The 17,948-nt window shown below is 34.6% G+C and overlaps 1 protein-coding gene across 1 annotated transcript; it reads right to left on the minus strand.

The window, feature by feature from the left end:
- Positions 1–9,086: 9,086 nt before the first annotated feature.
- Positions 9,087–10,589, minus strand: LOC129250656 (jerky protein homolog-like). Its single transcript, XM_054890259.1, has 3 exons — positions 10,125–10,589; positions 9,284–9,634; positions 9,087–9,212 (listed from the first exon to the last, which is right to left on the minus strand). Exons 1-3 carry the CDS (start codon positions 10,587–10,589, stop codon positions 9,087–9,089), a joined length of 942 nt encoding a protein of 313 aa, XP_054746234.1.
- Between the last annotated feature and the right edge of the window lie 7,359 nt (positions 10,590–17,948).

Consider the following 17,948-nt stretch of genomic DNA (forward strand, 5'->3'; position numbering starts at 1 on the left):
GCTCAATTATTTTCTGGTGTTCTATATGGAGTAAGTAGCCACAGCTCTAGCGGGTACCCAGTGTCTCCTGAAAAGTTTGAAATTATACAGGGTGACTAATGAAAGCCGCTACCAAAAAAAATTGAATAACTTTTTTCTTTTTAAGTTATCTGTTCCATTTTTGTTTTAATTTGCAGATTGATCTTTAAAATTTATTAAAATGGATAACTGGGACAAACAAGAATTTGGATAGTCCGCCACTATCACGCACTGGAGTTCGTAGTTTTGGTACAGAGAGAGTACAGGCGGATGTTTAGCGGCGATCCCCCGAGCAGATGGACCATAATGAGATTGGTGAATAATTTTGCTGAGCAAGGAACAGTCACAAGAAGGCCTTATCATCGAAACCCACCAGTTCGGACGGAGGAAACGATCGCTGCTGTAGCTGCAGCTATACAAAGCAATCCAAGGGTTTCAACAAGAAGCTTATCTGCTCAACTTGGTGTCAGCCGACAGTCTTTGCAAACAATAATGCACAAAGATTTAGACTTATTTCCCTACAAAATTCAAATGGTTAACAAACTGAATGCAGCAGACTTGCCGATTCGCTTGGAATTTTGCCAGAAGATCCTGCAAATGGTGGAAGAAGACCAAAACATGTTAAACTGCCTTTTCATGTCTGATGAGGCCCATTTCGATTTAAACGGCAATGTGAACAAACAAAATTGTCGAATATGGAGTACTTAAAACCCACAGATACTCCACGAGACGGAATTGCATCCTCTTCGCGTGACAGTGTGGTGTGCGGTTTCTTCACGCTGTATTGTCGGGCCTTATTTTTTTGAAGAAAATGGTCACACCGTTACGGTTACTGGAGACCGTTATTTGAAAATGCTGAAAGAATTTTTCTATCCAGAACTACGCCGAAAGAGAATTCCTTTCAACTCTGTGTGGTTTCAACAAGATGGGGCAACGTCTCACATAGCCCAGACTGTTATGACAGAGTTGCGACGAAAATTTCCCAATAAACTGATTTCAAGAAACTCCGAATTTCGTTGGCCCCCCAGGTCACCTGACCTTACTGCACCTGACTTTTTCTTGTGGGGTTTATGTAAACAAGAAGTTTATAAAACAAAGCCAACAAATTTGGATGAACTAAAACAATCCATTCGGGCAACAATTGCGGTTATTCCTGTCGCAACTCTCAAAGCAGCAATGAACAGCTTTTTACTAAGATGCCGCACTTGTGTCAACGAGCATGGGGGGCAATTAAATTCAATTATTTTTAAAACTAGTTAAGCTACATTTAATAAAATTTAATGACCTTCAACTTGAAAAAAAATGAATTCCATACACTAAAAAAAAGTTATTTGAGTTTCTTAATGTAGCAAAATTCATCAGCCACCCTGTATATGCTCTTCATTGGTTTTAATCTGTTACCTAGTAACCAAACTCTGTTGTGGGTTTGCAAATATTTTCCCATCATTTCATGTCATAAGCTGCTTAAGTTCCATATAAAGGCATCGTGGCAAGCACCAGGATGTGTCGCATCTATAAAACGAATCTTCAGATTACTATCGCATACCTGAAAAGCCATTTATGTATACATATTTATTTCTTACTTTAACTTTAATTACGAATATAGTACTTACGAGCATAACGTTCAAACTGCATTTGCCTTTTCTGTTGTAAAATTGATGAATTTTTTTTGAAGGGGATATTATGTTAATGTGTGTTCCGTCAACACATCCTATAACTCCTGGCATTGCGTATTTTGTAAAAAAAATCGTGTGCTATTTGGCGTTGTTCAACTAAAGTGGGCCAACTTATCCAAAGTAGTAGCTCGAAAATACTCAGCACTTCTGTCAATACTTCACTGAAAGAAGATTGAGCTAGGCCCACTTCATGGTCCTTCCCAACGCCTTTTTGATATCCTCCTTCTGCGAAAAATCGCAAACATGCGCTCAATTTTACAATAGGTGGAGTTCCGAATTTCTGCTTCAATGATGGCAAGGAGTTAGTAAGGACATCTAGCAAGTACTTAAATGCCGGCTTGTTTAGCCTGCAATATTGCCGAAACCTAAAAAATAAGAAATTAAGTTAGTATTGCAAATTCCCATTAGCAGTTTTTGTTATATCACATTGAATTACTTAGCTCCAAAGGGTTGGAATTGTCCCTTAATCGCCTCCTGAGCACTTTCACGTTCAAATTTTCCTCACGCTCGCTCAATAATAACCTAAGCGCAATACTATTCATATTTCTAGAAAATTTTGAAGTATATTTTTACTTTATTTTAAGGAAATATACGCTTGGTTACGAAATTAGCACAATAGAAAGTAAATAATTTGTTCGCAATCAATTCACAACAGAGTATATCAGCTGATTCGAAGTGAAATTTTGTTCGGGTGAAATTTGCGATAGGCGAAAAAATTTCGCCCGAACAAAAATATTTTGGGCGAAATTTTTTCCAGGCGAACTTCCCGATAAGGGCGACTGTTTCTGGGCCGTTGAACAAGTTCAATGGACTAAACGTGTTGGTTCGACTCCCTGGTTATATCATTAGTGATGACGTTGCTGGTAAACACAAAGAGTTAACGCTCAATATAAACAGTGGGCTAAAATGAATGAACTTTGATTAAAAAATTTTCCTTAGTAAGGAAACGCTTTTCTTCCGAAGCATTTCAACAATCCAACTACGGGTGTATATATTTCGGACAAAAAAATTATTTATTTGTGCCCGCGCAGAAGACATTGTACGATGCAGTCAAACAAGTTCTGCGCCGGGGGCACAGAAAAATGTGTATGTAAACATAGATACACTACAGCAAAACAAGCAGCATTAGTTTAACCCTAGAATCGTAATATACGTAAATTTTACGTGTATGTCGCAAAAAAAAGTCAGTTACACTTTACCGTTCGGCGCTATCGCTACGACCTCTTGGCAATGCTTCCTTTATTTTATTGTTGCATTAACAAGTGAATCAGAAATCAGTTGTTACTTCGCGTTTAGCTTTCATCGTTCTTTAAAAAAAAGTGTGCACGTAAATTTTACGTGGTCTTAGCATTAACGTATACATTTTTGTACGTAAGTTTTACGTGGTCTTGTTATTAGCGTATAAATATTTGTAAATGAAATTTATGTTCCGTGCGGTTTTCAGGAGAAATGAAAGAAAATAATGGAAAACTTAAGTCGTTGCCTTGCGGATGCAGAAATAGAAACCCTCCTGGACAGTATTGACAGCGATGTAAGCTTTACTGAGGACAACCTTGAAGGGGAAGTTGATTTTGACAGTGATGATAGTTTGGAGGATCCAGACTATTCTCCTGAATTCCAGGAAAATACTTTTGAAGAGGAACTGATGAAAGCCGTGGAGTACGCTCAAAATATGGCATCTGAAAAAAAAGGTCCCCCGGCAAAAAAACAAAAGTCAGCATCAACTGTGCAGCTACAACCAATTGACATTGAAGATGTATCCAGTTCTAGTCCACTTTTGGGACCATGACCATTCCATGTTTGGAGTAGCAATCCAGTGTATCGTAGTAGCGGAAGAGCAATGGCTATGAATGCTGTTTATATTCGACCAGGTAAATATTATTAAAAGCGGATGTTTTTTAAACACTGTTATTAAAATAAAACATAAACTAGGTCCATATCCAGGAGCCAAGGATGCTATCGAACCCATCGATGCGTTTGGCTTATTTTTTAACGACGAAATACTAAACCAAGTGCTTTGAGGACGAACGAAAAAATTGCACAACTACGAGAAAAGTATAAGATCAAAGACTGCACTGTTTCAGATACAAATCTTTGTGAACTGAAGGCCTTGCTTGGACTTATATTTCTCTCCGCAACTTAAAAAAATAATCATCTCACCACGGATGTACTGTTTGACCCCAATTACTCAGCCGACAGGTACAAACCAACTTGGCAAGAGAAGAACGCATGAAAGAAACGGTTTTTGCTCCAATATCAATGATATGGGACATCTTCATTTACAACTGCACAAAGTCTTACAAGATAGGATCATATGTTACAATTGATGAACAACTTGTAGGTTTCCGGGGAAGGTGCCCATTCCGCATGTATATGCCAAACAAGCCAAACAAATATGGTATAAAGATGGTAATGCTATGTGATGTAGCGACAAAATATGTAATAAATGCAAGTCCTTATCTTGGTAAATCCACTGAAACCAATGGTGCTCCATTAGCCAATTACTTCGTTGAAAATTTGACCAAACCATTGCATGGAAGTCATCGAAACGTTACAATGGATAACTGGTTTACCAGTATTCCCTTAGCACAAAAATTACTGGCTAACCTTACGCAAAAATAAAGCAGAAATACCGACAGAGTTATTGGAAACAAAATCTCGCCCAAATGGATCATCAATGTTTTGCGTTTGATAAGGAAATGACAATGGTGTCTTACAAGCCTAAGCAAAACAAGAACGTGATGTTACTATCCACAATGCACATTACTGGCGCTTTGAACGAAGTTATATCAAAGCCAGAAATTATACACTCCTACAATTCCACTAAAGGTGCCGTAGATACTTTTGATCAAATGGCCCAAAATATTTCATGCAACAGGAAAACCAGGCGTTGGCCACTTTGCATATTTTATAACATTTTAAATATAGCCTCAGTGAACTCTTAAGTTATCTACACTCATAACGTAATGGAAAAGGGATTGAAACCATTAAATAGAACAAAGTATATGTTAAAACTACACGAACAATTAACAGGACCGTGGCAACAAGAGAGACTTGATAATATACCAAACCTTCCTAGAGAACTGAAGAACAGTATCCTTAATATACTCAATATAAAGGAAACTGGAACAGTGAGCGCAGCTTCTTCATCAAAAGGCAAACGGACATACTGCAAATTTTGTCACAATTCCAAAAAACGGATGACAACTAATTACATACCTATTTCTCGATATGCGATGAAGCGGCCTTATGCGGTGAGCACCAAATAAAAATATGCCAGGAATGTAAGCAGAATTTCGCATAAATTGTTTTATAATTCACTTTAAGAAACATAAAACTTTGTATTTTTAATAAATAAAATCAAAACAGAAGATATACAAGTTTTTGTTGAACATTTATTTAAAATTTTTGTGTTGTACCTAAAATTTACGTATATTAGCATTAACGTAGGGTAGAACTATCTTACGATTCTAGGGTTAAAAATAAAGAGTCTAACTTACTTATTTCGTACAGTTTTTGTTAATTGAGTAATCCCCTACGTATGTAGGTGTCTTAATTAAGCTCTTATCTTCTATAAGTGAACAAAAACGAGGATTTGAAATTTCCAGTAGTACGAAATTTCGAAAGACGTAAACTTGTTTTAAGCTAACGACGACTTTTGTTTGCAGCATTAGTGTATGGTTATGCGCGAACTTGACACACAGCAGCTAAAACAGTCACCATTCGCTACGACTGTCGCCATTCTGTTGCGCATTTAAAAGACATAATGCCTCATCTATTTGCCATTTCCCCGCTTGCTATCTCTATGCTCGATTAACTTGACGAAATATTTGCATGCGAAAGCAACAACAAAATTAAAGAGTAAGATTTACCGCTAGATAGTATGGCTATAGACCATTAGACTGGTATATCGCAATGCCTTACCAACACATATTATTTAAGGCAGCTCTGTTCCCGCGTTGCCGACATATCTATTCGCAACTTGCTAACTCTTGGCGAAAAGAAGAAGCCTATATTTGCATACATATGGATGTGCATACATATGTACATATGTATATACGAAAAAAATTTAGGGTTCACCAAATATTTTTGATTTCCTCAAGAAAATAGGGTTATGGACAGCTCAGGCGCGTGAGGGAAGATGTGGCGGGCTTGTTTTATGAATGATCGGGCCTTGCTTTGAGAAATACATATGCGCTTGCGTTTATGAATAAAGTAGTTTTTGTTGTATTAAAGAATATTTTAGAATGCAATACAATATTTTGAATATCGGGGACGGCAAATTTCATTAAGAAAATAATAATTAAAAGGCATATATTTTATAAACCTTTATATGAGTTAGATCTTTCTGGACAAAGATCTTTAAAAAATATATCTAAAGCGAACTTTTCTCGAAAAAAATCGCGGACAGTGTTTGAACAAAATAAAAATGCTTTCCGTTATCGAAAGTCCCGTTCTTTAAAATTCAAGAACATAGTAACTTAATCTTAAAAAATACGTTAAACTTATCAACCACCCGGGCCATAAATTGTCTATTCTGATTTCCATGGAATTTTACGAAAGCATTGCAGTTAATGCTTTCGCATTTTAAGTCAGACGCTGCAGTTTTATGAACGGAAATGCGTTTTCAAATTTCGTGTTACTTTTGTCTGAGAATTTGGGCAGCGAATGGTTGTCAACATACTTGTCAACGATATTCGCTGACAACATAGTTTTCATGACCGCGCGTGTATGTTCGCAATAATGTCTATTGGGCAATTTTTGGCAAACTAAAATGTCTTTATTAATGAAACTTGGTGGAGATGTAAGTGAGGAACACTCTTTATAACTCCAAATTATTCGAGAAATAATAATTTCGTGATTATTTGCCTTCAAAATGCCCTCCGGAACTTCACTATAGTTTGGCACATTACACTATTTATTTTTTTACACTTTACTAAAATTCACGAAATATACACTCACACGCGTGCTTTTACTTATTTTTATCCTTATATTCGAATTATTTTCATTAAAATTAAATGCAAATGCTTTTGCCATTACAATCACTTTACAATTTTAAACGCTACTAAGAAGAAGATTGGAGTGACAACAGTATGGTGTTGCCGGATGCCTGCAAATCAAAACAAAAATATAAACAAAAATGAAGTATTTCAGTTTAGTGTTAATGATGGAGATGGGGGTTATTGTGCCTCCTTTTTACACACACGCATATGACGCTTTAATTTTGGGTTCAATAGTTTTAACACGGAAAGGAGTTCCACGCAAAAATACTGTGGACTGCGTAGCCGGAGTTGGGCTGATGAGGGTTATTTTTTTGAAGCGCGGGCAAAGGCCATCCATGCAAAAAAAAATTCTATGCAAAAATTCTACAAATTTACAAAAATATTTCTCAATTTTAAATTACAGCAAAAAATACAGCAATTTTACAATCAACCCTCTACGGAACATCTGTGCACACGAACTTCGTTTTTATTTCAGGTGTACGGCAGCACCAACTTTTTGCTAAATTACAGAAATTTAACATTAAATTACTTAAAAACTATAAGCCTCCGGCGGGTGCGGTTTTCAGTTTTAAGATGGAGATACACCCCTCTATCGGCGACTTTTAACCTTTTTTTTCAAAGCAATAGACATTATACTAAATATTTCCCTGACAAAAATTCAATATTTACCAAATATTGGCAAATAATTCTACGCGAAATATTCCAATATTGACTATTTTCGAATTGTAGCGAAAATTTACATATGGGCGGCTCGTTCTATGAATGAAATTACTTTGCTCTTAGAACTATGAGCTCGAATTTATCAATGAATTTTTTGATGATGGGTGTTTGTTGTACTGTACAATAGTTGAAACTGTTCGGCGCCGCCACGACTATTTTAGATTGTTCAGTACCATGGCAACTAGAATGACGGCCGCTACGGCTGCGCGCATTAATACATTTTGTTCTTGCAGTCGCTAGGCATAGAATCTTAGCTTTGGACGACATACGCGCTTACAGGAATAAAGTGAGTGGCCCGTGTTTGCGGTTGTATGTACATGCATTTGTACGTGTATACTAATAAGCATTGCTTTGCTGGAAGTTCAAAATACAAAACATACATAGGCTAGGGCATCAAGTGTGCATACGCACATGCAAATATGTGTGTAGATGCATATGCAGAAGAGAATTGTTTTAACATTTGTAAGGCAGGAACTCGATCATTCGGATATATACTCCCTAATTATTGCATGAAATATTATGATAAGGCGATGCTGGTGAGGTAGGTCATGTTGCTTCAGTGCATACATACATATGCGTGCAACACTATATTTATTAAAGATGCAATAGAACTTAGTTGTCCCATATAATTTATATGCAAATACGTTTTTTTGAAGTTTTCTTTTATTTATTTTAAATTTCAAAGTTTTATAATATACTATCTATAAAATGCATACATATATTATTCCCTGTAATAAAAGGTAAATTGAAAAAATTTCGTTTGCCAAAGGAACAAATAAATGCATATTCAAATGTAAATATGATAAGGCGATGCGTCGTGAGACAGGTCATGGTTGCTGCAGTGCGTAGGCACATAAATATGTAACACTGTAGGAATTGAAGATGCAATTGAACTTTTGGACAAACATAACTAATATAATATATGTATATATTGATATACATACATACATATCAATATACCAAAACACTTGTAGGCTCTATGAATTCTTGTCTAAAATTCGACTCGAAAAATTACTAAAAATGTTCATCAATTTACTAAAACGCACACACACCTAAATGTAAGGTCGTTTTATATTATAATGTATTTGGTTTAAATTCTTCTTTTTAAATTAAATCAACAAATATATGTAAAAAATACACAAATCATTCATTCATTCATCAATTATTTAAGTTTGTTTGAAAATATAAATTGAATAAATTTTAGTTTATCAAGGGAACATAAAAATGCACAAGCAAATTCTTCGCATTCGTCAATTTGATTTAATACAGAAACCAAAAACTGAACAGAGCCAATGTACTTGTACATAATTCACTGTAATCAGCTCTGTTAAGAAGTTCCCGCTGTCGAGTTGAGCGAGGAGAAAAAGGCTTTGCGTTTTCACTTCATTTTTGACAGTTCACACTATTCGTAGCCCGTGAGACTTCTCTATACACCTAATTCTCTTTTTACACGATAGATACGTTCCAAAAAAATTCGTGTAAAAAGAGAATTAGGTGAAAACAATACTAAAAAATTCTTTTTAGAGTTCACTAAAGAATTTATTTCGTGTTTACACATTTTAATTCTTTAAATATATTATAAGAAATAAATTATACTTTGAAAAAAGAAAATAATATCTGAAATTCATTAATATAAAACAAGTAAAAATAATATAAACATAAAAAACTTTTATGCATTGTCACTTTCTGACAATAAACGCATACGTTTGCGTAAGACTAGAAAATCACTGCCATCACTAGAATTATTTTGTTCATCATCTTGTGAAATTGTTTCTGGATTATCATCTCTAGGCTCCTGTGTTGATAATTCAGTAGTTTTTAGAAGGAAATCAGTCATTAAAGATTGTGTTTGATTTCGTGATAAACCTTTATAAATTTCCCTGTAAATTGAAATTTTGCAGCTCGTTCCTCATCAGGATCATGTTGTTGAAAATGATTACCTAATTTTCTGGCAAGATCAAGACCTTCTTTAATTAGAGTTGCATTTAAAATGGGAGGATCTTCTTCGTCATTATCGCTATGTTCTCTGTCTTGATGAGTCTCAAGGGTGAGGCCTATAATTTCATTTTCGCTCAAGCTTTTATCAGCTAATAATTCCTCTATATCGGCAAATGATAGATCATCGAATCCATCTCCACCAATTGTATGTGCCAGCGTTGTGATGTCAGTAAAAACAGCGTTATTATGGATGACAGGATCAGGATCTTTGGACACATTCTGGCCAAATATTTTTCCAACATGAGTTCAAGGTTGATGGCTTTAAGTCAGCTAACGCTAACCCAACTTGATTAATGCAGTCCATAATAGAAAATTTTTTCCACATATCAATGACTGTTAAATCCTCATTATGGTCTAGTTTGTCTACCACGTATTAGAATGAACGTTTTATGTAGTACTTTTTAAAAGTAGCAATGATCCCTTGGTCTAGCGGTTGTATTAAGGATGTGGTGTTAGGCGGAAGATAGCAAAATTGCACATTTGGGTGCTCCAAGAGCGGATGGCAAGGTGCATTGTCTAGAATTAAAAGAACTTTAAATTCTAGACATTTTGCATTCATGTAGAGTCTAACTTCTGAAATGAAGTATTTCTGGAACCATTCTGTAAAGATTGCACTGGTCATCCATGCCTTTTTGTTTGCGGTCCAGTGAATTGGCAGTTTATTGAAATCTACACTTTTCATCGAGCGTGGTCTTAAAGCACGATTTACTAGCAGTGGTTTTAACATACGTTCTCCTGAAGCATTGGAACAAAACAACAATGTTACACGGCCCTTTGCTACTTTTAAACCACCGGCAGTTTTCTGCGATTTTGCAACATAAGTTCTGCTCGGCATTTTTTTCCAAAAGAGGCCACTTTCATCTACATTCCAAACTTGATCTGGGGTGTATCGTCCATCTTCAATAATTTTTCTAAGTTTTTCAGGAAATTTTTTGGCAGCCAATTCATCTGCAGACGCAGTTTCTCCCTTAATTTTTACATTATGGAGAGCATGTCGTTTAAGAAAACCTGTACTTGCAGAAAATTCGGGTTGTTTTGACTGAGATGAAGTGCCTGGCTCAACTTCTTTAATACGTTTATAAATTCTTAATGCAGTTTGCATGATAGCAATGCCATCTACTGGTATTCTTTTTTGTGATTTATCTTCAATCCACATTACCAAAGCTTTTTCCATCTTCTCTTTGACAACATCTCTTATGTATGACGATGATTTAGCACTTATTTTCGTTCCAGAACATACCGATTTTCTAATCGCAGTTTCATTTTTCTTGATCGTTCTTATGGTAGCTTCATGAATACCAAAATGCTTTCCTACAGCCGTTGCTCCTTGTCCTGTTGTAAGTTAATCTAAAATTTTAATTTTAGTATCTAAACTGATCGCCTTCCTCTTGGCTTTTATTACAGCTGAATTATGTGACATTGTGTTAAGGCTACCAAAATATTTTTCATATTAATAATGCAAAGATTTCAAAATTATTTAAAGCTTACCTGTTATTGAGTTAATAAATCTATACGAGCACTAACTTTATTTTACTTATAATGTTTTAAATACTCACAACAACTAAGCGTCTTTTCTTTTCAACTCTCAAAACCAAACTAAATTGCGTAAAAAGTACATTACGTCTTTACTCTATGCATAATTCGGGGAATCCCACTCATATACAACTTAACTTTCGCACGGAGCGCGGAAGGTTTTTAAAAATTAAACCATCTTGCTTGGTGTTTCAATAATAAGTCTCCCTCTCTTTATTCATTCCTTCTTATTTATAACATATTTTCTTACTACTACATTCATAACCCTAGCTTAAATATGTGTGAGGCTTAGGATTCTATGTTTATCTTAATTCTATGGAAAGCGGACCATAAGTGTTAGGTGACGGCCGCTTCCTTCATTAGCAAAGTGTCAATGACATATTTGACACTTTCGCTATCAATACATAAGTGCTTCTATTATTTATTGGGAATTTGTGTGTGGTCTTAAATTATGGTTAAATGTTTACATTATTGGTAATTTGTGTGTGGTCTTAAATTATGGTTAAATATTTACATTATTGGTAAGTAGTGTGTGGTCTTAAATTATGGTTAAATGTTTACATTATTGGTAAGTAGTGTGTGGTATGGGTGGTGTTAACTCCCCCCCTTCTAAGTCGAAGCGTTTCGTCTTCGAATATAAAGCTGTTAAGTGGTTGATTTGATTTGACAACTTCAATAATATTTTTTCTTTTTCTTTTGATTTTTTCAATTGAATTTGAAAATTAATATAAATAATCAATTTATAGACGAAATATGTTGTTATTGTTATTAATACCAAAGCCGTAAATGACCACCAAATGGGGTTTCTTTTTATTTCCTGTTTCATTGGAGTAAGTATATTAACATTGTCCAATTTCAGATCAATATTTTTTGTTTCAATGTATTCTTTTACAAAAAATGGTTTAAATTTTCCGTCTTTTAAATGGTTTAAGATTTTTCCTGTTGGATTTTCGTATTTTTTACTATCAATTGTTACATTATCCTGAAATGTTATCAAATAAACTCCATCTATTGTATGATTATTTACTGTATGAGTGCCTGATGCAATTATAGCACCATCCTTTACAATTTTTATTAGCTCATTTTTTTCATTTACCCTCTCTATTTGTCCGTTGCTAGTACTGTGACGTGGTGCACAGTAGTAAATCTGTATGTTGAACCTTTCCATTAAAGACTTAAACTGTATCGTACTAAAACCTGGTTCGTTATCTATAACTATACTTTTAACATCTGGAAACGTTTGTAAAAGTTCTAAAATTTTATCTTCTAAATTTGTTTTATCCTCAATATATTTAATAACTAGATACTTCGACTAAGAATCCAAACACGTAATAAATTTTAATTTTTGAGCGAAAAAGATGTCTATATGGAGTTGTTCTCCTTCTTTTTCTGGTATAGGTGCTTCACCTATAGGAATTAATTTCGGATGCCTTTCATATTTATTATTATTGCATATGTTGCAATTTTTTGCGTATTGTTTAAACTGTCTAACCATTAATGGCCAATAATATTCTTGTCTGATCTGAGCTAAGTTTTCCCTATAATTTCGGTGTGCCCTATTATGTGTTTGTTCAATAATTGCTCCCTGATCCTCCCTATTAGTGACATCATTAGCGAACAATTTAGTATATAAAAATTTCACTGTTGGAAATGCTTCTCTTAACACATTTTTTATTTCATAAATCACCTCAGGCGTGCAGTATATTCCCGTAACCACCTTTGGATTCATATATTCCTTCAAAACACTAACTATATTTTGCGGTATGTCATACTCAATTAAAAATCGTTTGTTATTAAAATTAGAAATGGTCTCTAAGATGGTTATTCTTGCTCCACCATTTATTAGAATCTGCTGTTTAAAGTGGTTCAGTGGCTTTTTTGTTTCATGAATCTGATATTCATCACTGCTTTCCGCAGAGTGTTGAGTATTTGTTACCGAATCAATTGATTGATCCGATTCCTCAGAACTTGTTAAATTATTCAGTATCTGTCTTGACAATGCGTCAGCAACAACATTTGTTGCCCCTGGTTTATAAATTATTTTCGGTGAAAATTCCTCAATAAAGGATCTCCATCTTTTTATTTTAATATTCGGGTTTCTTTCAGAAACCGCAAATGACAAAGGTTGATGGTCAGTGTGAATTTCTAGATCACTCACACCGTAAGATAATTCCTCAAAGTTTTCAATGCCCAGACTATGGCATATAACTCCTTTTCATTGGTTGCATAATTCTTTTCCGTGGAATTCAATGTTTTTGAAATAAATACAATGGGTTTTCCTTCCTGTGATAACACAGCACCCAAAGCTACATTTGACGCATCTGTGGTCAAAACAAACTTTTTATTATAATCAGGTTGCGTTAATTGCACCTGTTGAGACAATAAATTCTTTAATCTTTCACAAGCAGCTATTCCCTCTTGATCCAGATTAATCATCTTCTTTTTTGATAAATGTTGGGAAATCCTTCCATTTTCCCCTTGCAAATACACAGTCAATGGTTTTGATACAACTGCATAATTTTCTATGAATTTCCTATAATATCCCGTCAATCCCAAAAATCCTCGCAATTGACGTAATGTTCCTGGTATCGGGTAATTCTGTATGGCTTCGACCTTTTTTGGGTCTGTTTTAATAATATTCTTGGCTACCACATATCCTAGAAATTCTACTTCCTCTTGATAAAATTTTGATTTTTCAGACGATATTTTCATATTTGCCCCCCTTAATACTTCAATTACTAAACTCAAATGCCTTTTATGTTCCTCCAAACTTTTTGAAAAAATTATTACGTCGTCAACATAAACGTGACAAAACTTCCCTATATATTTCCTTAATACGTTATCCATAGCTCGCTGAAAAATGCTTGGCGCATTCTTCAATCCAAACGGCATTCGTAAAAACTCATACTTTCCATTATTCACTGAGAATGCTGTCTTCTCTATATCGCCTTCCTTCATTAATATCTGGTAAAATCCAGACTCTAAATCAATTGTGGAAAAGTATTTTGACTTTCCCAAATTCGTAAGTATAATTTCGGGGTTTGGCATCGGGTACCTATCCGATATTGTTTTCTCATTAATTTTTTTGAAGTCGATTACCAATCGTAACTTCGGACTTCCATCGTCATTTGTCCCTTTCTTTGGAACCACCCATACTGGAGAGTTGTATGGGCTTTTACTTTCCCTAATTATTCCCTTTTGCAACAAATTTTGAATTTCATCATTAACAAAATTATTTACCGACATTGGGTAAGGATATTGCTTAGACCAAATTGGTCTTTCCTCAGTTGTTCGTATTTCTGCTTTTATATCTGTACGAAAAGGCAAATTTAAGTTGACATCCCCATGTATTGTCAAAATTTCATTACTTGCTTCATTTTGCAAATCTTTTATTATTTCTTTCTCGTCACTAGATTTTTTTCCGACCCTTAAAAACTGACAAGAGCCTTCAGTTAATATGTTATTTATACTATTTTCATTCTGCACTAATTTTCCAGTAGTTACCTGGTACTTGGATAATTCTTCAGGAGTTAATTTTTCTGATTTTCTTTTACCTTTTTCCCTTCTTTTTTTTGTTTTTATTTTATTGTTTTCCGGTGTCTTATTTACCGAAACAGCTTTCCATAAGCATTTATTATCTTTGTTGCCGGTATTCCCATCGGCGGGCGCCTTAAGACTTTCCTGTCTCAAGGGGTTTGAATAGTTTAAATCTTTTTTAATATTTTTAATTTCATTTTTTTCCTTTTAATAGGCTGGTATTATCATCGGCAGGCGCCTTAAGACTATTTTGTCCCAAGGGGTTTAAATTATTTAAATCATTTAGAAAATGTATTCTTTCTTTTTGATCATTTCCATAAACCAACATTCGACCCGGGATATCAATCCTGGCCCCGATTTTATCTAAAAAACTGACTCCAATTAAGAGATCGCTCTCTAAATTATCAATCTCGTAAAATCGCTCCTGAATCCCACACAAGTTGATATTATGAAAATACTCTATGATGGTCGAACCATTAATGGTCCTTACCCTCTTCTTAATAGCTAAAACATTTTTGTTGTTGTATATTCCCGCCCGTATATAAGAACTTGTTGCCCCCGTATCTATCAATATTCTAAAGATTTGCCCAGTTTTTTTATCTGATTTAATGATATAGGGCAAATCAGGATTTATTCTAAAAAATGGTTTTCATTTATGTTATTTATCCTTTGCATCTTTTGCTGAGGCTGAGTGCTGACTTGAGTATTTGCGTTGGCCCTTTTGGGTATGCTATTTTGTTGGTAATTAGGTTGGAAATTACCCCTATTTCCTACTCGCGGTTGGTTTGAAAGCCCAATCCTACGTCTATTTAATAATTGCATCGACTCATCTACGTCCATTGGTTCTGGATGATTTTGCCTTGACTCATTTATTGGGGTTATCCTTGTTGGATACCTTAAATTATTTTGAAAATTTTGAGTCCTTCGATTTCCCTGTGGAGGACTTCGTGAACCAATTGCTTGGTAATTTTTTGAAAATTGAAGAGCAAATTGTGCTCGCATCTGATTTGAATAAAGCTCTTGCGCTTTTGCAAGAGCATTTGGAAGATCTTTTGGTGCCAATGTGAACAAAATTTGATCCAATGGGTGGTTAAGCCCAGTTATGAAAATCCTTAGAGCTGCTTCCCTATTTTTCTTATTTAGTTCTTTGGTTATGGCAGAACCAGTGTCATGGGTCATTATTATTTTGTTGATTAACAACGTCAACTTCTTATTAACTTCATTATAGAACTCTACTAAAGTCCTAGAACCTTGTCTCAGGACACTCATCTCTTGCTCTATTATATGGCAAGGTCTCTTATCTGCATATGCAAAGTCCAATCGACTCAAAATGGCGTCGAAATTCAGGACAGTGCCATGGTTTGTCAAGATATCGTTAGCATCCTGCGTTATTTTATTTCGCAAGATTGTCAATGCGGCAAAGTATTTTTTACTCCCTCTAATATATAATGACATGGAGTTATTAGCGGCTTCACGCCAACTAACATAATTAGTAATTTTTCCTTTAAATTCAGGAAGGGACTTAATTACGTCTAAATTTTCCTCACACTGTATGGTTGAGTCAATACTTTCGACTGAATATTCAATCACGTTGTTGGAAGAACCCAAATTCTGGAGCTGGCGCCTAACTTGCTCCAGTTCGCTATGCAATGAAGCGGTGTTGGCCGCTATCAGCCTAGACACTACATCCATATTAACTGAATTGTTGTTGTTATTTGCTACTGACATCTTAGAGAATCTATTTATTAAGTTATCCAGCTTATTTTTTGTTTACATATATTTTTCTTGGGCACTTTGTTGCACTGTGGTTATCCCTACACTTTTCACAATAATTCAATCTCTTATAACCTAAGCTAGAAGGACTATTTCCCATTAATAATAATATATAAAGTTTTAAAACTTAATGTAGTTACCGCTACCGAATTCAGGATCCTTGCTCTTTGTGTCATCAGAAGTTGTCCTTTATATGTATGATGCCTTCTTGCCTTTGTTGATTATAATTTTTTGATGTTATTCCAACGATTAATTATTGTTCTTTCCTTCTGCTCTTCATATCACCAGAAGTTGTCCTATATATGTATGATGCCTTCTTGCCGTTGTTGATTATAATTTTGTTATCGTTCCACAATTTTTCTTCAGTTTATTTAACTGTTATCCTATTCACAGGATACTTGTTTGTTATTTTTGTTTTAGCAACTAGAGATTTTTTGTCTCTTTTTTAAATGTTCCCGAAACTTATAATTTTTCAGATTTTGTTTTCACTTTTCTCCTATTAAGAGGATACTTGTTTGTTAATTTTGTTTTGGTAACTAGAGATTTTTGTCTCTTTTTTAAATGTTCCCGAAACTTATAATTTCTCAGATTTTGTTTTCACTTTTCTCCTATTAAGAGGATACTTGTTTGTTAATTTTGTTTTGGTAACTAGAGATTTTTGTCTCTTTTTACATGTTACCATAGGAGACTTTAAAAATCTCCTGGCAGGTTCGCCACTTAACTTTCGCACGGAGCGCGGAAGGTTTTTAAAAATTAAACCATCTTGCTTGGTGTTTCAATAATAAGTCTCCCTCTCTTTATTCATTCCTTCTTATTTATAACATATTTTCTTACTACTACATTCATAACCCTAGCTTAAACATGTGTGAGGCTTAGGATTCTATGTTTATCTTAATTCTATGGAAAGCGGACCATAAGTGTTAGGTGACGGCCGCTTCCTTCATTAGCAAAGTGTCAATGACATATTTGACACTTTCGCTATTAATACATAAGTGCTTCTATTATTTATTGGAAATTTGTGTGTGGTCTTAAATTATGGATTTGTGTGTGGTCTTAAATTATGGTTAAATGTTTACATTATTGGTAATTTGTGTGTGGTCTTAAATTATGGTTAAATGTTTACATTATTGGTAAGTAGTGTGTGGTATGGGTGGTGTTAACTTACACATATTTTTATAGCAACAGCTGTATACGATAACAGCCCAAAGCCGCTCATCCTGTATAGATGCGATTACATGCTGATATTCTAAGATCCTAAACAAATAACCTAAACCGATATGCTAAAACAAAAATCCCAAACAGTGAATCCGATTTGCTCTATGAGATTCAAGAAAAATTCATAAAATATTGAAAATCGTGTTAAAACAAAACAATTCGTGTAAAAAAAAAATTTTTTTCTCTTTTTAACTCGTGTTAAATCAAATTCGTGTAAAAAAAATTCGTGTAAAAAGAGAATTAGGTGTACATTAACGTTCTCTGGTACTTATTCTCCGTCCGAAAAATACTACAACTGGTCTTTGACGCGTTGTGCTATGTATTGAATAGTTGTCTTCATAAATTGCTCTATCTAACAATTCTATAAAAGTAGTGTAAGTTCGTTCGGTTTTAAGACAACGCATAATCTCTGTTAAGGTGGAATGAAAACGTTCGACTTGTCCATTGACCGTGCTCGTATAACGAGGAGCTTTGC

This window comes from Anastrepha obliqua, chromosome 6, assembly GCF_027943255.1.
Source record: "Anastrepha obliqua isolate idAnaObli1 chromosome 6, idAnaObli1_1.0, whole genome shotgun sequence".
NCBI classification, from domain to species: domain Eukaryota; kingdom Metazoa; phylum Arthropoda; class Insecta; order Diptera; family Tephritidae; genus Anastrepha; species Anastrepha obliqua.

Coding starts and splice junctions, on each gene's coding strand:
- LOC129250656 (XM_054890259.1), bottom strand. CDS start 10,589: ATGGAAAAAGCTTTGGTAATGTGGATTGAAGATAAATCACAAAAAAGA. Junction 9,635..10,124: donor GTATGTTAAAACCACTGCTA/GTAAATCGTGCT, acceptor ATATTTGGCCAG/AATGTGTCCAAAGATCCTGA. Junction 9,213..9,283: donor TTACAGGGAAATTTATAAAG/GTTTATCACGAA, acceptor TTATCAACACAG/GAGCCTAGAGATGATAATCC.